At 41.9% G+C, this 24,679-nt stretch overlaps 1 protein-coding gene and 1 long non-coding RNA gene across 2 annotated transcripts; both read right to left on the bottom strand.

Moving 5' to 3' along the window:
* Window positions 1–1,363: 1,363 nt before the first annotated feature.
* LOC139377025 (uncharacterized) lies at window positions 1,364–2,764 on the bottom strand. Its single transcript, XR_011627987.1, has 3 exons — window positions 2,635–2,764; window positions 1,667–1,840; window positions 1,364–1,515 (listed from the first exon to the last, which is right to left on the bottom strand). It is a non-coding gene; the product is annotated as an uncharacterized lncRNA (long non-coding RNA).
* An 11,408-nt stretch (window positions 2,765–14,172) lies between these two features.
* LOC139376261 (dehydrogenase/reductase (SDR family) member 1) lies at window positions 14,173–24,226 on the bottom strand. The gene is made up of 9 exons (XM_071118603.1): window positions 24,074–24,226; window positions 23,488–23,634; window positions 23,112–23,255; window positions 22,837–22,916; window positions 22,500–22,632; window positions 22,126–22,269; window positions 20,984–21,053; window positions 15,497–15,577; window positions 14,173–14,903 (listed from the first exon to the last, which is right to left on the bottom strand). Exons 2-9 carry the CDS (start codon window positions 23,629–23,631, stop codon window positions 14,767–14,769), a joined length of 933 nt encoding a protein of 310 aa, XP_070974704.1. The 5' UTR covers window positions 23,632–23,634; window positions 24,074–24,226; the 3' UTR covers window positions 14,173–14,766.
* Between the last annotated feature and the right edge of the window lie 453 nt (window positions 24,227–24,679).

Raw genomic sequence — 24,679 nt, 5'->3', positions numbered from 1 at the left:
AAAACAGTGTTAAACAAATAAAATATATTTTATGTTTGAGATTCTTCAAAGTAGGCACTCGTAGGCACTCTCTGCTTTGATGACAGCTTTGGTGGGTTTTTTTCTCCAACAGGACAATGACCCAACACACCTCCAGGCTGTGTAAGGGCTATTTGACCAAGGAGAGGGATGGAGTGCTGCATCAGATGACCTGGGTCCTCATTTATAAAAATGTTCTTAGATTTATACTTGTCATATACTTGTCATAAGAAATGGTCTGACCTTAAACTGCAAGGGAAAAAATAATAGCCATACATAACCGCAGCATTAAGGCAACAGGGTTATATCCTTCCTGTTTGGCCCTGTCCGGGGGTATCATTGGATGGGGCCACAGTGTCTCCTGACCCATCCTGTCTCAGCCTCCAGTATTTATGCTGCAGTAGTTTATGTGTCGGGGGGCTAGGGTCCGTTTGTTATATCTGGAGTACTTCTCCTGTCCTTTCCGGTGTCCTGTGTGAATTTAAGTATGCTCTCTCTAATTCTCTCTTTCTTTCTCTTTCTCGGGAGGACCTGAGCCCTAGGACCATGCCTCAGGACTACCTGGCATGATGACTCCTTGCTCTCCCCAGTCCACCTGGCCGTGCTGCTGCTCCAGTTTCAACTGTTCTGCCTGTGATTATTATTATTTGACCATGCTGGTCATTTTGAACATTTGAACATCTTGGCCATGTTCTGTTATAACCTCCACCCGGCACAGCCAGAAGGGGACTGGCCACCCCACATAGCCTGGTTCCTCTCTAGTTTCTACCTAGGTTTTGGTTTTGGTTCCTCTCTAGTTTCTTCCTAGGTTTTGGCCTTTCTAGGGAGTTTTTCCTAGCCACCGTGCTTCTATACCTGCATTGCTTGTTATTTGGGGTTTTAGGCTGGGTTTCTCTACAGCACTTTGAGATATCAGCTTATGTACGAAGGGCTATATAAATAAATTTGATTTGATTTGAACTGGAGGGGGGCCTGGCACTCCGGAGCTCTCCCAAATGGACCAGCGCATCTGGGCAATCATTGTGGAAAGTGCATACACTGGCACATGCTCCGACGGCAGCAGTGAATGTTTCAAAAAAGGTCAGTTTCTTCTATTTTGCTTTATTTAAAAATGTTCCCATGGTTTCATCCCAACTTTTACTTCGTTTAGCAGTAACATCGGAAACAGTGAAGTCAGTGCGCGAAACCCTCTACGACTGCATCACTGGATCATAGTAAGTCATTAAGAGAATATGAAACTTGCTTGTCAGTAACTTAATATACAAGACATGCACTGATTTATTTTACTCACATAGAAATGGGGGAAGCTACATTGTAGCCCGTGCGCCAGGTGAGGGTACCCCCTCCACCAAGGGAAGCTGCGCTGCAGCCCGTGAGCCCTCCACCCAGGGATAAAGTGCGCGAGGCTCCCAAATCAGCAGGGGCCAGGAGTGAGGGGGAAAGTTTGGCCACAGGTGTCGAGGGTCCATCCACGTCTACAGTTCGCGTGTTGACCACCTCAAACCCAGAACGAGTTGAACACATTGGTTCGACAGAACTCGGAAGAATACGCAGGGTTTTGATTAATTTAGATAATGCAATTGTTGCACTTTTTCCACATGAATACAAAACCTATGCTTTGTATATTGTCTGGCATTCTGTTTCTTACCACCAATTTCTGGATGAGCTGCCGCCTCCTTCTCACTGCATCAGCCGGGGAAGGTGCTCCTTTGGGTGGTGGGTTAGGAGGCTCTTCGGGGTCCATTCTAATCTCTGCATCCATTTCAATATCATGCCTCGGGGATATGTTGTGGAGCACACCACATGCCAGTATGCGTGTCACCTTTGATTGGGGAGGGAAACCATTCATTCTTAAAACAGGCCAACATATATATATATATATATATTTATATTTAGGTTTGAAATTGCACAATGTTCTTGCCAAACAAACTTGTACTGTTAATGGGCTCTATAGTTACTGAGATGTCCCCTTGAAATCTGTTCGCATTTTGTTGCAATGCTAGTGGAAATTATAGGAATCACCTGATTCCATTCATTTACACTGTAACGACAGATTTCTTCCTCCTCGTCTGAAGAGGTGTAGCAAGGATCGGACCAAAACGCAGCGTGGTAAGTGTCCATGTTTTAATAGTATAAACTGAACATGCCACAATACAAAATAACAACGTGCATATAAACGAAACAGTCCCGTGTGGCACTGACACAGGAAACAAACACCCACAAACCAACAGTGAAACAACAGTGAAAGTATGATTCTCAATCAGAGACAACTAACGACACCTGCCTCTGATTGAGAATCATACTAGGCCGAAACAGAAACCAAACATAGAAACACAAAACATAGACTGCCCACCCCAACTCACACCCTGACCAACTAAATAAAGACAAAACAAAGGAAATAAAGGTCAGAACGTGACATACACAAAATGAACAAGCTTCAATGGGACATCTCAGTGACCGTAGGGCCAAATTAAAAACTGTTTTCAGATATTTGACCAGAACCTTTGGGTATGCAATTTCAATACAATGCTAAATATAAAATGTTGGTATATGTTGCTTTAAGTTGACCCATTTTAAAACAAAATGTAAGTTTTGTATTTTTATTAAAGAAATGACCTTTGGCTTGTAGAGGAGTTTTCCACCTGATGCATCAAGGCAACGCCACATGCCCTTCAGCAGCTCCACAACCAACCTTGTTCTGCCATGCTCTAAATTGTTGGGCATTTCATCTGGTGTTCAGGGATCGGCAAAAAGGGAAGCCATGTTTTCAGTGGATAGCCCCGGTCACCTAATAGGGTAAAACCGTTGTGTTACATTATTTTACGCGGTTAATAGGCTATTATACACGAAAAAAAGAACTCACGAGAAGTCATCCGCCTCCATTCTCACCAGCTTCTAGACGCAGGCCTACTCTGCTGTAGCGCAGAATGAATGAGTCGTGCGTAGACCCTGGCCACTTGGAGCATACATTGGGTAGTTGCATACGGGCATCACAGATGATCTGAACATTCAATGAATGGAAATTCTTCCTGTAAACATATACAGTACATGTTCATCTACAGAGGCCAGTTGAACCTACTGCTAAATTCTGTAAAATGATGTTAGAGGTGCTTTATGGTAGAGAAATTAACATTCAATTCTCTAGCAACAGTTCTGGTGAACATTCCTGCAGTCAGCATGCCAATTGCAAGCTCCCTCAAAATTTGAGACGTGTGGCATTGTGTTGTGTGACAAAACTGCACATTTTAGAGTTATTTTATTGTCCTCAAAATAAGGTGCACCTGTGTAATGATATTGCTGTTTAATGAACTTCTTGATATGCCACACCTGTCAGGTGACTGGATTATCTTGTCAAAGGAGTAATGCTCATGAACAGGAATGTAAACAAATTTGTGCACAACATTTTTGAGAGATTAGCTTTTTGTGAATCTGGGATCTTTTATTTCAGCTCATGAAACATGGGACCAACACTTTACATGTTGCGTTTATATTTTTGTTCAGTGTATTTGACAAGACCATGTACGAATATGAATATAAATGTGCATGTTGTATAATCCTCATACATCTTTATTGCTGTGAAAGCACACAAATGTGGGTGAAATGGATAGGCAAAAATGTGAATTTTGTTCATCACTGTCATCTGGTGAGATTTTGACTAGAGGGAGTACAGCTATGACCTGAAGTGACTTTTCATAGCTTTTTAGGAGAGCATTTTAGCTAACCCTAACACTTTTCCTTACCTTAATCTAAATCTCCTAATCTGCTACGTTAATTATCCTAACCTGCTGGATAAATTCTCCTAATCTGCTACGAAGAAGTGAATTTAGGTTGTAGCTGTACTCCCTCTAGTCAGAACCACTGAGGTTAGCATAGGGCTAACATGTGCCAGAGATGGTAGAGAAAGCAAGACACCCCACCCCCTCCTTTTTTATGATTGGGGTGGAGCCACTCTGGTCTACTTATTTCCCTCGCCCTGCAGACTGGTTACCCAAGTGCGAGACCACTAAGGTATAATGAACTGGAGACAGCGTCCAAGATCAACATAATCTACTCGGATGACATGTTGACAATGTTGCTACTCCCTGTGTGCACTGAGTGCAAGTGGTATGTGACTCACCACCTGGATTTGATCATATGTAGCAACATTTTAAATGTTTTTTTTTTTTACATTGGATAAAAGTAGAGACTCAGAGCTACACAATGGTATATCATACCCTGCATTTTTTAGGAACAATGGGAAAGTAATTCTACTTTGAAAGTTGATAAACTTGTAAACTCACTTTTGAGAAAATGGCCTTTGAATGTTTTGGTATCTAGTGAAGAGCTCTTCTTTGTCTACACACATTCAGCATTGTTCACACCCTCTTAAGCTTTAGCCCCACCCATCTCATTTCACTCTCGGAGTGTTCAGAGCGCACACTTGATGTTCTGGCCGATGATTTATTTGCCTCTGGATATCATGAAAATAGCCTAACCAGCTCTGCTGGCAACAATTTCATTACGCTTTTTTGCCGACGTTTATTGACACCAGCCTACGGGTGTTGTACACTTTAGCTTAACACATGTAGCTAGCTAGCTAGGTAAACAATGAACCTAGCTAGGTAAACAATGTGTAAGATAACACACGTCACGTAACGTTAGCTAACAAGCCAGCTAATGTTAGCTGGTTAAACAACAATGAACATAGTGCCAAATCATGTTGTTACTACCCTGCATGAATCTGCTGAGAGCTAACCAACCAGGTTCAATGTTTGCTAGCTAACATTAGGTTCCAACTAGCTAAACAAATGGTTCTGGGATACAAATAATAACATCATACACGTAATGTTAGCTAAGGAGCCAGCCAGCTAACGTTAGCTAGCTAACAGTACACTTAGGCTTGAAATGAAACCACTTTCTGTCAAAATTAGAAATGTGTAATATCTGAAAATGTAGCTAGCTGTAATCAGCCATCTTACCCATATACATCATCATGCATGATGGGCGCGTCTCCCTGTCACAGATGCCATGCCACGGTTGCCCTTAGTTTGAAGATGTAATTTTTCTCAATTTCCTTAACTATCATACTCTAATTCCACTAGTTTCAAAACTCGATCCTCCAGAAAGTGGAGAGCAACACTTATGCCGCTCCACTACATGATACATTTTTTTTAAAGCCGCGTTTGACAGGATTACCAACACAGACTGACCAGCTCAAATAGACAGAAGCCTTCTGTATGGCAGACCAATCCGAACTCCTCTCTCGGCATGTCCAGCCCACTCATTATCTCAGCCAATCATGGATAGTGGGAAGGTTGCTGGCTTTTTCTGTGGCTTAACCAACAAGGCTCATAATTTAACAGTTATATTTGTATTTACAGATGGCATACAAGTTTGTTATTAAGGCACATGAAAGTTCACATGTTCCAGAAGGCATTTCTGCCCCCCAAAAATCAATTTTGATGAATAAAAAATAAAAAAAAGTTCAAATGGCTCTCCTGTGAAGTTGTGACTTGCGACATACGCCTAGTTTCGTGAAATGGGTCACATATAACTGGATGCAAACTGGATATATATGGTCCATGAATCAGTGTATTGATTAATATTAACTGGAGACTGCGTCCAAGACGTCCAACTGTTGTTTTAAAGGTAATCTACTCACATTTGCATACGCCAATTAATGGACCGTCTATCCGGGTTACATCCGGAGGTCAGTTAATTTGCAGTACCAAAGAAAAACTGTAGGAGCAGTTTAAACTGTTCTTCTAGACCGAAACCCTGGCCCATTGGTGTGAACTTGAGAACATTGCCTAGAAAACAACGGTCGGACGTCTGGACGCAGTCTCCAGTTCTTATTATACCTGTGGTTCGCATACGTCGTTTCGTGGTTGCTGCCATCTTGCTAGTTACGGTTTTACTTGGACTATTCCGCCTGCGCACTAGTAATGGAGCAGCACGAGCATGAGTGTGTGAAGGAAATGTTGTTGTCTGAAGAGATGGAGACGGAGCCAGTCACATGTAGGAACCAATCCAATGAATCATGTTTATGTAGGTTTTTATGTAGCCCTTTTAGATGTCACTTCAGACCGGTACTTTATGCATCTAAGTTTGACTGTGACCTCTCCAGCTTGCTTACAATAAAGAGTGATTCATTGAATATTGCCTTTGAGTGTCCCTGGGTTGAATTTCCACTACAATTTGTCAACAACTAACAAGATCAGTGATTCCACCTGAGGAGCATCCCAGTGAAGTTCTGCGAGGGAGACACTGGTGCTGCATTCCATAGTGGGAAAGCGTAAAGGAATTTCCCGTCTGACCAAAGACGATGTGGATCTGCCTAGACCAGACTTTTCCTGAGCAGCCCGGGGGAAGATACCTGATCCACGAACCTCTGTGGGACATGTCTTCTGAATTTCAGTAAGGCAATTTAAATAATTTTATAAAAATAAAAGATTACAAAATCAATTAAAACTATTCACTAGTATTAGAAGGCTATTATTAACTAGTCTTAGAGAGAAGACTAGAGCGAGGGCAGGGAAGGTACCAATGGCAAGCCCCGCTGACAGCTGTTTGTAGGCATTTTATTGAAGTGTCTACATGGTCTGCAGCCACTACTAATAGCACAAGATGTTATTGAGCATGTGGTTGTTATTTTACATGTATAGCAAGTAGCTTCAAAAGAACCGTTGAAGATGCACATGGAGTAATATGGGAGATTAATGAGTGTGTTTGGGAATAGTACTAAGTGAACGTGGAGGTGAGAGTTGTGTGAGTGTGGAAAGGACATGTTAACATATACACTGACAGTAGGTATGCATTTGGTGTAGTGCAGGATTTTGGAACATTGTGGAAGAATAGAGGGTTTTTGTCCTCTGTTGGAGGCTGTTCAACTCTCCTCATCAATCCTGGTGATGAAGTGTCAGGCCCATACTCCCTCTAAAGATGACATTTCTCTGGGGAATGCCAAGGCTGACTGTGCAGCTGCTTCTTCTTCTGTTTCCCCAGTAGTTAGAGCATTGGGCCAGTAACCGAAAGGTTGCTAGATCGAATCCCTGAGCTGACAAGGTAAAAATCTGTCATTCTGCCCCTGAACAAGGCAGTTAATCCCACTGATCCTAGGCCGTCATTGTAAATAAGAAGTTGTTCTTAACTGGCTTGCCTAGTTAAATAAAACAATTCTGCAAATGGTAGCATTTCCTGTTTGCACTAACCCTTTCTCTTTTAATGATGTCGATGCTTTACTGGCCATGGCTAAAACTCAAGTGTGCGGGGCGCTGTCATAAGGACGCCTCGGGTGTATTGCTTGAGTGGAGCAGACCTGCCATGCCCCGTTGTACTTTCCAGTTCCTCGCAAAATTGTCACATGGTCCAGACCTTGTGTCCAAAGGAGGGATGGTGGATCTTGTAAATGAATATTGATGTACAGTAGATTTTACTGTGTTTGCAGAACATTTAGATTTGTATGACTAACCATTTTGGATGTGGCATTTCAGTATCCCCTGCGTCCCATCCAAGGCCCGAAGGATCTTTGGAGCACTTAATGATGGACTTCCTTGAGTTGACCTCTTGTGAGGGGAATAAGTATTATTTGTTGATTGTTGACATGTTTTTTAAATGGATTGAAGCTTTCCCTTGTAGGAGAGCCACAGTGGTTGCTATGGCGAAAGCACTCGTGAGAGAGATCATACCTAGGTGGACTCCGCTATCAAAAATGTATTCTGACAATGGTCACATTTTGTGATTTTGTGTTCAGAGGCTTTGCAGATTGATTTGAGAACAAATCCTCAATCTGGGGGCACGGTCGAAAGGATGAAGTAATCTTTGAAAACTAAATTAACCAAATTGATTGGTGAAACAAGGCTGACATGAGTGAAAGCGCTTCAAATCAAATGTTATTTGTCACATGCGCCTAATAAAACAGGTGTAGACCTTAGTGTGAAATGCTTACTTACAAGCCCTTAACCAAAAATGAGGTTTTAAGAAAATAGAGTTAAGAAAATATTTACAAAATAAACTAAAGTAAGACATGTTTTAAGTAATACAATAGAATAACAATAACGAGGCTCTGTACAGGGGGTGCCAGTACAGAGTCCATGTCCGGGGGTACAGGTTAGTTGAGTTAATTTGTACATGTAGGAAGGGGTAAAGTGACTGTGCATAGATAATAAACAGTGAGTTTGATGGTTCGTCTGAGGGCATAGCAGGATTTCTTATAAGTGTCCGGATTAGTGTCCGGCTCCTTGAAAGCAGCAGTTCTATTCTTTAGCTTGGTGCGGATGTTGCCTGTAATCCATGGCTTCTGGTTGGGATATGTACGTACGGTTACTGTGGGGATGACGTCGCCGTTGCACTTATTGATGAAGCCGGTGACTGAGGTGGTATACTCCTCAATGCCATTGGATGAATCCCGAAACATTTTCCAGTTCAGGCCAGCAAAACAGTCCTGTAGCGTAGCATCCGCGTCATCTGACTACTTCCGTATTGAGCGAGTCACTGGCTTTAGTCTTTGCTTGTAAGCAGCAATCAGGAAGATAGAATAATGGTCAGATTTTCCAAATGGAGTGACAGCTTTGAATGCGTCTCTGTGTGTGGAGTAAAGGTGGTCTAGAGTTTTTTTCCTCTGGTTGCCCATGTGTTATGCTGGTGGAAATTAGGTACAACGTATTTAAGTTCCATTAGCACTGACAAGTATGAGATACAGATCCCATACAGTCACTGCTCTCTCTCCACACGAGGTGCTGACTGGCCGTCCCATGTGGATGACAAATACACCTTTTCCCCAGAACAGGTTGTCCCTGCAAGGAATGGAGGAAGACATGGTTGAGTATTGTGTCACCCTTAACAGTGTTTTCCCCCGGGTGAAGGCGTCTTTGGCAAATCTAGCAGGTGGAGCTGAACACTGTTTGAATCCAGGTGATTTCGTGGTGGTGAAAGACTTTAGGAGAAAGAGTTGGAAGGAACCCCGTTGGAAAGGCCCATACCAAGTTCATCTGACCACGCCCACTACGGTGAAGGTTGCTGAGAGAGATACCTGGATCCATGAGTCGCACTGCAGACGAGAAGAAGATGGGGCCTCGCCAGTTCCGGTGGTGCAGTGTGGCCCTCCTCTGAATTAGCACAGGAGTGCTAATAAGAACAGTAGGTTGTCCTCTTGTGGGAAACCTGACAGAAGTAGATGAGATGAGTCCTAAGCCAAAGGGAACAACGCAGGCCCAGAGTAGTGGCCAAGAAGTAGATGGTCATCGGATAAGGAGAGCCCTGCTGGGCCCCCATAACCATGATGACAATCTGTTCCTCTCTAGAGCAGATATGGTTGCTAATCTTACGTCTGGACAAAAAGTGTGTTGGGTGTGTGGGTTGGGGCCAGTTAAGGTAGGAGCAGGTTTACCACTTGTGGGAGTTCCCAGTGGGGTAAATCTGACTATGCAAATGGCCTTACCATTCTTAGTAGAGATGCCACATAACCCTGACCCATTGATGTTTTCTGCATTACACAACCACAGTTAACCATTAACAATGCCGACACTGGGGAACCTGGTAATGTTACTTATGGTATTTCAGTCTATAATGTTATTATCCCTTTGTGAGGAGCTCCAAATGGAACCTATTGATGGAACCTATTGGCTGTGTGGTAAGATGGCTGTGGTGACAGCTTTGTGGTGACAGCTATGAGAACCGTTCCAAATAATTAGAGGGATCTGAAGGCTCTGTTAAGAGACTACAAACCTCCTGGAATGAAGGGAGATAAGAGGTCACTAATTGACATCACTCACACACCTGCCTCCAGGTTATTTGGTGTGCTCTTCCCTGGGTATGGAGTTGCATGTGCCCTAGACCAAATTCGTGACATCTCTAGACACATAGAGAAAATTGGCAATGAACTCAAATAATTGCGTAAGTTAGCTCTGCAAAACAGAGAGGCTCTTGACTCTCTTCTGGAGGCAGGTTAAGGGGGCACTTGTGTAATGATTGGCAATGAAGGTTGTACTTTTGTCCCAGATTAAAAAACATGAGCTGGCACACACCCAGAAAAAAATAGTTTGTGTGGAGGTGCTGACTAACGGCGAATAAACTATAAACTATCAAAAGAAAGAAAGTCACACACTCCCATGTATAAACTCCCAGCAATTTAATTGGTATTTACCAACGTTTTGGCATCACTGTGCCTTCCTCAGGGTAACCACTCTTCTAATGTGACTAATCTTGCCGAATACATTGTGACTGTTGCTAAGAAAAATCCCCCAAAACCAGAGTGGACGCTTGCAACTTGGTGGAATCCCTGTTTGCAAGTTGTGAATCCCAAATTGCCCAATATACTACAGCATGCATTTTTTTGCTTAGTTTGCCTAATTGTGTTATTAACATGCTGTAAAGCTATCTGTGCTTCTCTGGCTAATAAGATCTCAGCAGCTATCAGCTTTCATTCCCCCCTGTAGAGAAGGATGATGAGTAATGATTGAAGGTTGTTTTCATTTGAACAAGTTTAGAAGGTAATGTCATCTAAACCAATAATCTGTTTCCATTACGTGGAACACTGAGCTAATAAGCCAGCACCAACTTTTTGAAGGTCTTAGTAGATCTGTTAAACAACAGGTTTTATGATTTGACTAAGTAGATGTCCAAGGGGCAGTTAATGCAGAACATATGTCAATGCAACCCGATTGCGCTAAGAGCTTTGGACATTTATTCACCTCTGAATCTACAGATCTCTTGTGTATGTGTGTGCATTTTTGATATACTCACTCCCGTTGATTATAACCTTTGATTGTAGATTTGATCTTTATTATGATGATTATGAATTAAATTAGATTCACTCCTGTTAATAGAAGTATAACCTTTATTATGATTTATTATGATGATAGTATTACCATGAATGAAATTAGATAATAAAGAAGCATATGTGTAACTGCATGAAGCGAAGGTCTTAAGTTAAGACATTCTACTGCAATGGTTTTAGAAATTGGATTGTCAACCCAGAAGGAAGGGTTTGAAAGGATTAGGTGCCTGTTTTATGTGTTGATTTCGCTTACTTATAATGATGTATTTTGATAGAACTTCCCTTTGAACGAAGCTATAATCTAATGCGTACCATAAAATGTAAAGATGATTATCACAGAGCGATGAGGAGGGAATGTGAGGGAAATGTTGTCTGTAGAGATAGCTTTGAATTGTACATATAATCATTGGTTCCTGTAGGTGCTGGGTAGAGATATGAGGGGGAGACGGTCATGACCCTCTCCTTAGAAACATCTGGCAGAACAGCCAGAATATGTTTAAGTTAAGAGACGGAGCCAGTCACATGTAGGTGTGGGAACATTGCCTGGTGATGTCAACAGCTCCACTGTTGTCAGTCAGGTACTGTAGCTCTCTGGTAGAAGCAAGGAATCAGCAGCGGCGGCAGCGTTGCATCGAGACTGAAAATGGCGCCGACGGATAGGGCTGCCATGCTTCTAGCTCTTAGGAAACTTTGCAGTATTTTTTTTTTCATGGGTTATTTCTTACATTATTAGCCCAGGAAACTGTTGGTGTTATTACATACAGCCGGGAAGAACTTTTGGATATCAGAGCGGCGGTAACTCACCAGCATTACCAGCATTTCGACCTGGAATACAACTTTCCCGAATCAGGTCATTTGTTCGTACCCTAGAGATTTTGTTCCAGAGAGATATCAGGGATTGTAGCATACTCTGTTTCAGGGAAACATGGCTCTCTCGGGATATACAGTCTGTGTACGTACAGAGAGTTGGGTTCTCAGTTCATCGTGCAGACAGGAATAAATATATCTCTGGGAAGAAAAAGGGCAGGGGTTGTATGTTTCATGATTTACTACTCATGGTGTGATTGTGGTTCATCCTTGGGAGCAATTTCCAAAATGCCTGAAGGTACCACGTTCAGATGTACAAACAATAGCACGCAGCATAAACACCATGGGACGACACAGTCATCATTCCGCTGAGGAAGGAGACACGTTCTGTCTCCTAGAGATAAACGTACTTGTGTGAAAAGTGCAAATCAATCCCAGAACAACAGCAAAGGACGTTTTGAAGATGCTGGAGGAAACGGGTACAAAAGTATTTATATCCACAGTAAAACGAGTCCTATATCGACAAAAACTGAAAGGCCGCTCAGAAAGGAAAAAGCCACTGCTCAAAAACCGTCATAAAAAAGCCAGACTACAGTTTGCAACTGTACATGGGGACAAAGATCATACTTTTTGGAGAAATGTCCTCTGGTCTGATGAAACAAAAATAGAACTGTTTGGCCATAATGACCATCGTTATGTTTGGAGGGAAAAAGGGGGAGGCTTGCAAGCCGAAGAACACCATCCCAACCGTGAAGCAGGGGGGTGGCAGCATCGTGGTGGGGGTGCTTTGCTGCAGGAGGGACTGGTGCACTTCACAAAATAGATGGCATCATTAGATGGGAAAATGATATGGATATATTGAAGCAACATCTCAAGACATCAGTCAGGGAGTTAAGCTTGGTGGCAAATGGGTCTTCCAAATATACAATGACCCCAAGTATACTTCTAAAGTTGTGGAAAAATGGCTTAAGGACAACAAAGTCAAGGTATTGGAGTGGCCATGACAAAGCCCTGACCTCAATCCCATAGACAATTTGTGGGCAGAACTGAAAAAGCGTGTGAGAGCAAGGAGGTCTACAAACCTGACTAAGTTACACCAGCTCTGTCAGGAGGAATGGGCCAAAATTCACCCAACTTATTGTGGGAAGCTTGTGGAAGGTCACCCAAAACGTTTGACCAAAGTTAAACAATTTAAAGGCAATGCTACCAAATACTAATTGAGTGTATGTAAACTTCTGACCCACTGGGAATGTGATAAAATAAATAAAAGCTGAAATAAATAATTCTCTCTACTATTATTGACATTTCACATTCTTAAAATAAAGTGGTGATCCTAACTGACCTAAGACAGTGAATTTTTACTAGGATTAAATGTCAGGAATTGTGAAAAACTGAGTATTTGGCGAAGGTGTATGTAAACTTCCGACTTCAACTGTACATAACCCTGGATTGCTGATGCTATGTATTGGCCGCTGGGAGGCTTTGAAGCCACCGGTTGTCCATATTGGCACCTCCTAGTAGGAGCAGTCCTCCGTAGGAATGAAAGGAATTCTACAGTACTTCAATTAAAATGTTTCAAGGACAAAATTACGTTTTTGTTATAGTAGTGGGGACAGTAACATTAGTACTCTCAACAACAACAAAAATGCTAAAGGAAAATGTTTATATATTTTTATGTTTAGCTCACATAATAAAATATAAAAGTACACATTAAGGTGTCTGTAATTGAATAAATGTGTCAAAAACAAATGTAGACATGAATAAATGTATTTCTATAGCATCCCCCCCCCCCCCCCCCCCCAAAAAAAAAGGCAATTGAGGAGTACAATGAAGGCTGTGCGGTGGCTTCAAATCAGTCATCCAGGGTTTATACACATCATTGGACACGACCCAAGCAGCATCCTAGATATTATGGCCGAACTGTGAACTCACGCGAGAACAGAGAGGAAACGCCCACTAAATTACACAGACAGGACCCTGACACGTTTTTTCATGTTAAACGGCCTGAGTAAACTCTTATTTATCCACCATATTTGACGTGTACAAATTTATCTGATGGGCCCAGCTACAATGTAACCTATCACGTTCAAGTAAAAATCAACGATTTTAATTGGCTGATGCGCATTTTGAGATGGAGAAGAAGAAAAAAAAATTGGGCGGGGCCTACTTTTACCCCTTTTTCGTAATATCCAATTGGTAGTTAGTCTTGTCCTATGGCTGCAACTCCCCTACGGACTTGGGAGAGGCGAAAGACGAGAGCCTTGCGTCCTCCAAAGCACAACCCTGCCAAGCCACACTCGTTCTTGACACACCGCTCGCTTAACCCGGAAGCCAGCCGCACCAATGTGTCGGAGTAAACACCGTCCAGCTGGCAACCGAAATCAGCTTGCAAAGACAGAAAATAAATCCCCCTAACTGAGATGACGCTGGGTCAATGGTGCGCCAGCTCATGGCTCATGCCGTAGACCGCTACGCCACTTGTGAGGCCGGATAAACTGTTTCTAATGTTCGCAAGTATGGCCCCAGTTTGCTAGATGAGTGAAAAGTAAAGTGCCTGGTTCACAGACATAACAAATAGTATCAAGTTGGTATAGGAATGTAGATAATTTTATTTACTTATCAGTATTACAAAATGCATTCACATTTGCTTAGTGTTTTTAAATGCAGCAAAACATCACTGCTGGAATTTCTCTTCATATGATGAAATATTCAGTATAGTGTTATAGTCATACCTTCATTTTTTTACATTTTAAATTCAGCATACCTTCATTTTGATCACCTCAAAAATAGCATTTTGTCAAAGAAAGTTATCAGTCCTTTTGTTTAAACTGTTAAGGTGAGGACATATCATAATAATGGCTGGAACAGAGAGAATGGAATGGCATCAATCACATGGAAACCATGTGTTTGATGTTTTGGATACCATTCCACTCATAGGTTGACATGTACTGTATGGGGCATTTCCCAATGTATGTCAGAGGCAATAGGCAAGTTTAATCACATACAAGCTTATAAACTCTTGTAATATTCATAATACTGTACATTCAGTACACTGGTGCAGATCCTTCTTATGCATACGAACACAGAATTATAAATGATTTAGTATTCTATGTATAGGAATACCATATAAATGTAGATTACTGACACTGCAGTAATCTATGTGTCATAGGGGAGTTTGGGGTGGCTCAGAAACGTCCGTTGGTGAGGGTAAGAACAAACCGGGGAACCCGGAAGAATGAGGGTACAATCGAGGAGAGCCAGGAAAGATATGGGACCTGGGTCAGGAGGAATTTAAGGGAGGTGTAGTCAGTCACACTGCGGCCTGAAAAAAAGAGGAAGTAGTACGTAAAAGATGAAGACAGTGTGTTGTGAAGGCCTATGTACAGTTCTGCATGCAAATAGATATATTTTGGGGGGGATATACACACACTACAATAGCTAGGTTTCCATCCAATTGGCGACAGATTTTCATGTGAATATTGTAAAATATGCACATTTCTCCACTAGAGGTGTTGCCAACAAACTGACTTGTTGCAGATTAAAGGCTGTGCATGATGACAGAGCGCACATAAGTTCCAATGCACTGAATAAAAGACAAGTTAAATGGGTTTCCATTGCATTTTCAACTCTAACGATGGTTTTGCCACAAAAACTGTTGCAATAAATAGCAAACTTGCCCAATCTGGTTTTGGCACATGCTCTCTAGACCAGAGTTGGCTGATTAAGTGGACAGGGGGGTTATATGATGGCATATGGCTTAAGAGCAATATAATTGTATATGATAATCGTCAGCCAAGCACCGATCATCATGTCACCAGCATTCAAATAATAGCCTACCCTCGATATTTAGCCTATTGGAAATGTGCATGATCACCGTTCACTTAACTAAAATGAGTGATGGGAGTGATATTTTACCGTCAACATCTTGTATTCCGTATCGCCTAGACAGGTCACAGGTCATCAACACTTTTCCTGACAGCGACATCAGGTTTTTATCTTCAAATCATAAAGAGAATGCAAAACACAAATGAAGCTTTGGAATGACAAATCTGCAAATCGAAACAGTAAAGGTGAAAGCCCAGATCTAAAACAATGTAATCTTCAAATGATAGTCAGTCTGTTTTGTTAAAGGGGCCGTGCTGTCAAAAAAAGTGATTTTCCTGTGTTTATGTGTTTACATGTACAGTTGAAGTCGGAAGTTTACATACACCTTAGCCAAATACATTTAAACTCAAGTTTTTCACAATTTCTGACATTTAATCCTAGTAACAATTCCCTGTCTTAGGTCAGTTAGGATCACCACTTTATTTTAAGAATGTGAAATGTCAGAATTATAGTAGAGAGAACTATTTATTTCAGCTTTTATTTCTTTCATCACATTCCCAGTGGGTCAGAAGTTTACATACACTCAATTAGTATTTGGTAGCATTGCCTTTAAATTGTTTAACTTTGGTCAAACGTTTTGGGTAGCCTTCCACAAGCTTCCCACAATAAGTTTGGTGAATTTTGGCCCATTCCTCCTGACAGAGCTGGTGTAACTTAGTCAGGTTTGTAGACCTCCTTGCTCTCACACACTTTTTCAGTTCTGCCCACAGATTTTCTATGGGATTGAGGTCAGGGCTTTGTGATGGTCACTACAATACCTTGACTTTGTTGTCCTTAACCCATTTCGCCACAACTTTGGAAGTATGCTTGGGGTCATTGTATACAGTGCCTTGCGAAAGTATTCGGCCCCCTTGAACTTTGCGACCTTTTGCCACATTTCAGGCTTCAAACATAAATATATAAAACTGTATTTTTTTTGTGAAGAATCAACAAGTGGGACACAATCATGAAGTGGAACGACATTTATTGGATATTTCAAACTTTTTTAACAAATCAAAAACTGAAAAATTGGGCGTGCAAAATTATTCTGCCCCCTTAAGTTAATACTTTGTAGCGCCACCTTTTGCTGCGATTACAGCTGTAAGTCGCTTGGGGTATGTCTCTATCAGTTTTGCACATCGAGAGACTGACATTTTTTCCCATTCCTCCTTGCAAAACAGCTCGAGCTCAGTGAGGTTGGATGGAGAGCATTTGTGAACAGCAGTTTTTAGTTCTTTCCACAGATTCTCGATTGGATTCAGGTCTGGACTTTGACTTGGCCATTCTAACACCTGGATATGTTTATTTTTGAACCATTCCATTGTAGATTGTGCTTTATGTTTTGGATCATTGTCTTGTTGGAAGACAAATCTCCGTCCCAGTCTCAGGTCTTTTGCAGACTCCATCAGGTTTTCTTCCCGAATGGTCCTGTATTTGGCTCCATCCATCTTCCCATCAATTTTAACCATCTTTCCTGTCCCTGCTGAAGAAAAGCAGGCCCAAACCATGATGCTGCCACCACCATGTTTGACAGTGGGGATGGTGTGTTCAGCTGTGTTGCTTTTACGCCAAACATACCGTTTTGCATTGTTGCCAAAAAGTTACATTTTGGTTTCATCTGACCAGAGCACCTTCTTCCACATGTTTGGTGTGTCTCCCAGGTGGCTTGTGGCAAACTTTAAACGACACTTTTTATGGATATCTTTAAGAAATGGCTTTCTTCTTGCCACTCTTCCATAAAGGCCAGATTTGTGCAATATACGACTGATTGTTGTCCTATGGACAGAGTCTCCCACCTCAGCTGTAGATCTCTGCAGTTCATCCAGAGTGATCATGGGCCTCTTGGCTGCATCTCTGATCAGTCTTCTCCTTGTATGAGCTGAAAGTTTAGAGGGACGGCCAGGTCTTGGTAGATTTGCAGTGGTCTGATACTCCTTCCATTTCAATATTATCGCTTGCACAGTGCTCCTTGGGATGTTTAAAGCTTGGGAAATCTTTTTGTATCCAAATCCGGCTTTAAACTTCTTCACAACAGTATCTCGGACCTGCCTGGTGTGTTCCTTGTTCATCATGATGCTCTCTGCGCTTTTGACGGACCTCTGAGACTATCACAGTGCAGGTGCATTTATACGGAGACTTGATTACACACAGGTGGATTGTATTTATCATCATTAGTCATTTAGGTCAACATTGGATCATTCAGAGATCCTCACTGAACTTCTGGAGAGTTTGCTGCACTGAAAGTAAAGGGGCTGAATAATTTTGCACGCCCAATTTTTCTGTTTTTGATTTGTTAAAAACGTTTTAAATATCCAATAAATGTAGTTCCACTTCATGATTGTGTCCCACTTGTTGTTGATTCTTCACAAAAAAATACAGTTTTATATCTTTATGTTTGAAGCCTGAAATGTGGCAAAAGGTCGCAAAGTTTAAGGGGGCCGAATACTTTCGCAAGGCACTGTATTTGGAAGACCCATTTGCCACCAAGCTTTAACTTCCTGACTGATGTCTTGAGATGTTGCTTCAATATATCCACATAATTTTCCCATCTCATGATGCCATCTATTTTGTGAAGTGCACCAGTCCCTCCTGCAGCAAAGCACCACCACCACAGCACCGGCCTTTCAGGTTATGTCAATATAGGACTCATTTTTACTGTGGATATAGATACTTTTGTACCTGTTTCCTCCAGCATCTTCACAAGGTCCTTTGCTGTTGTTCTGGGATTGATTTGCACTTTTCGCACCAAAGTACGTTAATCTCTAGGAGACAGAACGCATCTCCTTCCAGAGCGGTATGACGGTTGCGTGGTCCCATGGTGTTTATACTTACGTACTATTGTTTGTACAGATTAACTTGGTACTTTCAGTCGTTTGGAAATTGCTCTCAAGGATGAACCAGACTTGTGGAGGTCTACAATTTTTTTTCTGAGGTCTTGGCTGATTTCTTTTGATTTTCCAATGATGTCAAGCAAAGAGGCACTGAGTTGGAAGGTAGGCCTTGAAATACATCCACAGGTACACCTCCAATTGACTCAAATGATGTCAATTAGCCTATCAGAAGCCATGACATCATTTTCTGGAATTTTCAAAGCTGTTTAAAGGTACAGTCAACTTAGTGTATGTAAACTTCTGACCCACTGGAATTGTGATACAGTGAATTATAAGTGAAATAATCCATCTGTAAACAATTGTTGGAAAAATGACTTGTGTCATGCACAGAGTAGATGTCCTAACCGACTTGCCAAAACTATAGTTCGTTAACAAGAAATTTGTGGAGCGGTTGAAAAACGAGTTTTAATTTAACCTAAGTGTATGTAAACTTCCGACTTCAACTGTATATGTATGTATGTATGTATGTATGTATGTATGTATGTATGTATGTAGGTATGTATCCACACTATGAGTTTGCAATAATACTGTCAAATTGTGAAAATTATGGTTTCGTGTAGCTCAGTTGGTTGTGGGTTCAATGCCCATGGGGGACCAGTATGAAAATGTATGCACTCACTACTGTAAGTCGCTGTGGATAAGCACGACTGCTAAAATGTTTACACTTTTAGTGTAAGAGCTGTATGAAAAAAAAGACCGCCTGAAATTTCAGCTTGTTTGGCTGAGTGGGGTTTTTGGACGTCACGGTATAAGTTAATAGACCAATAACAAAGAGAGTTTGCCATCCTCCCTGGCAATAAAATCAATTTCTCAGGTTACACAACCCTCCCATTAGGCTCATCCAATTAGACCCCTCTCTCAGGCCACTCCCAGACAGTCATAGCTAAATTCTTGCTTGAGAAATTGTATTTTGCTTAGAAGCTACTTTTGTTTAACCCCCCCCATTTTAATATACAGTGCCTTGCGAAAGTATTCGGCCCCCTTGAACTTTGCGACCTTTTGCCACATTTCAGGCTTCAAACATAAAGATATAAAACTGTATTTTTTTGTGAAGAATCAACAACAAGTGGGACACAATCATGAAGTGGAACGACATTTATTGGATATTTCAAACTTTTTTAACAAATCAAAAACTGAAAAATTGGGCGTGCAAAATTATTCAGCCCCTTTACTTTCAGTGCAGCAAACTCTCTCCAGAAGTTCAGTGAGGATCTCTGAATGATCCAATGTTGACCTAAATGACTAATGATGATGAATACAATCCACCTGTGTGTAATCAAGTCTCCGTATAAATGCACCTGCACTGTGATAGTCTCAGAGGTCCGTTAAAAGCGCAGAGAGCATCATGAAGAACAAGGAACACACCAGGCAGGTCCGAGATACTGTTGTGAAGAAGTTTAAAGCCGGATTTGGATACAAAAAGATTTCCCAAGCTTTAAACATCCCAAGGAGAACTGTGCAAGCGATAATATTGAAATGGAAGGAGTATCAGACCACTGCAAATCTACCAAGACCTGGCCGTCCCTCTAAACTTTCAGCTCATACAAGGAGAAGACTGATCAGAGATGCAGCCAAGAGGCCCATGATCACTCTGGATGAACTGCAGAGATCTACAGCTGAGGTGGGAGACTCTGTCCATAGGACAACAATCAGTCGTATATTGCACAAATCTGGCCTTTATGGAAGAGTGGCAAGAAGAAAGACATTTCTTAAAGATATCCATAAAAAGTGTCGTTTAAAGTTTGCCACAAGCCACCTGGGAGACACACCAAACATGTGGAAGAAGGTGCTCTGGTCAGATGAAACCAAAATTGAACTTTTTGGCAACAATGCAAAACGGTATGTTTGGCGTAAAAGCAACACAGCTGAACACACCATCCCCACTGTCAAACATGGTGGTGGCAGCATCATGGTTTGGGCCTGCTTTTCTTCAGCAGGGACAGGGAAGATGGTTAAAATTGATGGGAAGATGGATGGAGCCAAATACAGGACCATTCTGGAGGAAAACCTGATGGAGTCTGCAAAAGACCTGAGACTGGGACGGAGATTTGTCTTCCAACAAGACAATGATCCAAAATATAAAGCAACATTTACAATGGAATGGTTCAAAAATAAACATATCCAGGTGTTAGAATGGCCAAGTCAAAGTCCAGACCTGAATCCAATCGAGAATCTGTGGAAAGAACTGAAAACTGCTGTTCACAAATGCTCTCCATCCAACCTCACTGAGCTCGAGCTGTTTTGCAAGGAGGAATGGGAAAAAATGTCAGTCTCTCGATGTGCAAAACTGATAGAGACATACCCCAAGCGACTTACAGCTGTAATCGCAGCAAAAGGTGGCGCTACAAAGTATTAACTTACGGGGGCTGAATAATTTTGCACGCCCAATTTTTCAGTTTTTGATTTGTTAAAAAAGTTTGAAATATCCAATAAATGTCGTTCCACTTCATGATTGTGTCCCACTTGTTGTTGATTCTTCACAAAAAAATACAGTTTTATATCTTTATGTTTGAAGCCTGAAATGTGGCGAAAGGTCGCAAAGTTCAAGGGGGCCGAATACTTTCGCAAGGCACTGTATTTGTGGCTTTATTATCAACTGTAGAAATGTAATGCTGCATGGTCATGTACATGCTGTAGCATAATGTACCTTTCGCCAGCTCAACAATGCACTTCCCACTCAGCTCTGTGGTTTCTCCATTGGCAAAGAAGGCTCTGAACTGAGAGAAACAGGGAGTTATGTCATTTGCACAAACTCAATACAGTAAGAGAGAATAAGAACTAGTAAAGCCTATGAAAATGTATAATTTAGAAAATAATCTGGTGCACAAGCCGCACAGCCTTATTTTCAGGTTACTGAATTTGGAGAAAACTGCATCAGTCTCTCAAACCACCCATACAGAATGGCAATACTCTAATCAAGGCATAAAATGAACACCTGCCACCAGCCAAATGCAGGTAGATTTAAGTATTGGCAGGTAAGAATATCTATTTCACCAGCCATGTTGGCGGTTGGTCAATGTGCCAGGCTCTACAGTGCGAGCATGACATTTGCGAATAAAAATAGTCATAAGTCAAATATGAGTACATGTTGTGAGAAAAATGCTGCAGTACCTGTATTTCTGCTGTTGTTTTCTTTCATATCTGCTAGTTACACAAAATAAATACGAATCCTATATCCCCCTCACGCAGCAACACCGACTGGATGGAGAGCTGTGCATTCTTGAGTGAAGTACTGATAGATTCATTTTTGTAGGCGCTGTGCACAGGCATAAAAGTTGGTCTAATTTACTCGAAAGTCTACAAAGTGAGACTTTGTCCTCGTGTTTCTTAGTGTACAGTTCTTTCCATCCCTCTCCTCGCCCTTACCTGGGCTCGAACCAGGGACCCTCTGCACATATCAACAACTGCCTCTCACAAAGCATCGTTACCCATCGCTCCACACAAGCAGAGCAAGGGAAACAACTACTTCAAGGTCTCAGAGCAAGTGACGTCACCGATTTAAACGCCATTAGCGTGCACCCCGCTAACTAGCTAGCCATTTCACACCAGTTACACTGGCTATTGATATAGTTTTGTTCAAAAGCTCAGGTTGTTTTTTCAAAGTTCGTTTGAGTCTGCTGCTTTAGCTGATAGTGGAGACGCCCTAGTCAGATCCCATCTCACACACACACAGTGGCCCCTTTACCATGGTAACCGCCCTTAAAGGGTAGATTTTTAAAATCTACTTTCCACAGTGGCTGGTGGACCAAAAAGTACATTTTAGGCCCTGTCTAATGGTTTATCATCTACCTTAGGATCAACGTCCGGTGTAGCATCCTTCTCAATGACGAGTTGAGACACCAACTCTGTCTGAACTGCTCCCGGCCACAGGCTGACAGAGGCCACTCCCCTGCTTCTCAGCTCAACAGCTGTGTCCGCAGCTAGCCTGTCACACTGGAGAGGATATGGATTAGAGTATCAGAGCTGAGATCAAATAAAGCATCAAAATGCACTTGTTTAAAGTTGAACAAACAGCAACACATGAACTTGAACTTAAAGAGGGAGTGATGTGTTCAAGATCTGCGTTACTTTGGATGACCACAGTTATTTACACTAAACATAGGACATGTCATTGAGGCGAGCAGATAATTAACAATTAGGAGCACAGAGATGGCAGAACTCACCGCAGCCTTACCAACCCCATATGACACGTTGAAGAGATACCTCAACCCTCCCATGGAAGAGATGACCACAATCAAGCCCCTGCCCTGTGCCACCATCATCCGTGAAGCATACACTGAGCAGAAATAGTGTCCCCTGACGGATAATAAAAGGGAAAGTGTCAAAACGTACAGATAACCAAAGCACTGTTGTCTACTTATCTGCTACTGACTTGTGAGTATAAGGTGGAGTTGACTGTCAGGAGCTGAAAGCTGTCTGCCCATCAGAACATACGAGACTGAAACACTGCAATTAGGGTGCAGTTCAAAGCAAGACCTTACTAAACAAATGAGAGAGTACCTAAGGCCACTGTTGTTCATGGAATCCCATACGGTTGGATCGGTTTCCCAGAACTTCTTCCCCATGTTAGTGAAAATGGCCTGAAATAACATTACAAATCATCATCATCGTCATTAGTCATAAAGACTTTTTACACTTTTTTTTGATAAGTGATTGAAATTCCCTCTCCATACGCTGATGTCACGTCAATCAACCGGTGTCGTTTTTTCAAACCCTGTCAATAACTTATTGCCATGTAGTCTATTGACAGTTTTCCCTGCAACGATGTCACTGACCTGTACACCAGCATAGGCGTTGTTCACTAGGATGTCCAGTCTGCCATTCTGCTCACGTTGGATTTGATCAAATAGATATTTGAGGTCTTCATCACTTGAAGAATCACATACAACTGGCACACAGTTCCCACCCCTCTCCGTCACCTGCCATTGAGATTGGAGAAGGAAAGTGGTTAATTAGTCTTCGACCAAACAACATAGTGGTCACTATGTCTTCTAATTGTCTCTCTGACCCCCCCCCCCCCCCCCCCCCCCCCAACAACAGTATTCAGAGGAAATATCTTTCAGCCTTGTTTGTCACCTTCCTCACGGGACCTCCATTAAGCTTTCATGTTTATTAGGGACATTTAGTACACATGAAAGTATGAATGTTCACCTGAGCAGCAGTTTCCTTCAGGGTCTTCTCCTGGCGGCCAGTGATGTAGACGGTAGCTCCCGCCTCTGACAGCTGCAGGGCAATGCCTCTTCCAATGCCACGAGAGGCACCTGTCACCAAACACACCCAGCCTGAGAGGGCCATTAGCTGATGAGGGGGGAAAAAGGGAAGGGAATTAAAATGGATGGTGAATTTAAGTTGTGATGTTTGAAACTTTTGCAAACAGCATACATTCATCTTGCCTGGGCCTACACTGTAGGAAAATACGGTTAAAAAAATATGGGGATATAGCGCCACCTTTTGACAAGTATAGTGGGTAACGACGTCATTCTGGACCTCAGTATGATACCGTGTTTGGTTACACTTAATGTTACATTATGACAAGAGCATAATTTGGTAAACCAGCGATTGAGCGAGAAAGACCAAAACACGCTTAACATATCGCCTTAATTAACTAAGGTTTGGTCGGTTAACGTTACCAAACAAGAAAAATAACACTCTTTTACTGCCCTTTATATAAATAAAAAAAACGTAGCTGCATTTTTCAATCACGTCCTAAAATAATCCTGTACTATTGTTGTTTTACCTCTTATCAGTTTCAAACCGTTGGCGTAAACAGTTGCTTGAGATTCCTCTTGTATCGCCAGTCGATAATATGGTGGAGTGTTTGAGTATGTACATGGCCAAGTATACGCACTGATAGGGAAATCAGCCCATGTAACCGTGCCTCAACTACCGTAATGTTCATAATATGAGCACATAGATTCAATTGTACTGTACAATAAAAGTGCGTCCAACCCAACCTTAAGAGAAGAGAAATGGTAGACCTAAGTTACACAAAAACATAAATATAATCATAAACGGCAAAGATCGTCCTTATGTTTTGGAGAAATTTGATCTTTGTGGGGAACTCAAATTACCTGTGAAACTACATCAATATTTCTATCTTAGGCTAACTTTGTGTTATATGTCCACACCACACACCCAGGGGTAGTGGGGAAATGTCATAAACATAAATATTGGCACCCTGTTCTGAGAACAAATTATACCTGTCCTCATGGTCTGCCTGTTGGAATGTAAAATGCATTTTTTTTATGTTGGTTGTCTCATCTGCACTTTGCACAACAGTGGTAGGCCTGATCAGCCCCGCTTCACATCAACAGGGCTGTAGTGGAGTGGGTCAAGAGTTTCA

The sequence above is a fragment of the Oncorhynchus clarkii genome, chromosome 20 (genome assembly GCF_045791955.1).
Source record: "Oncorhynchus clarkii lewisi isolate Uvic-CL-2024 chromosome 20, UVic_Ocla_1.0, whole genome shotgun sequence".
Lineage (NCBI taxonomy): Eukaryota > Metazoa > Chordata > Actinopteri > Salmoniformes > Salmonidae > Oncorhynchus > Oncorhynchus clarkii.
This window is presented reverse-complemented; position numbering and strand designations above follow the sequence as displayed.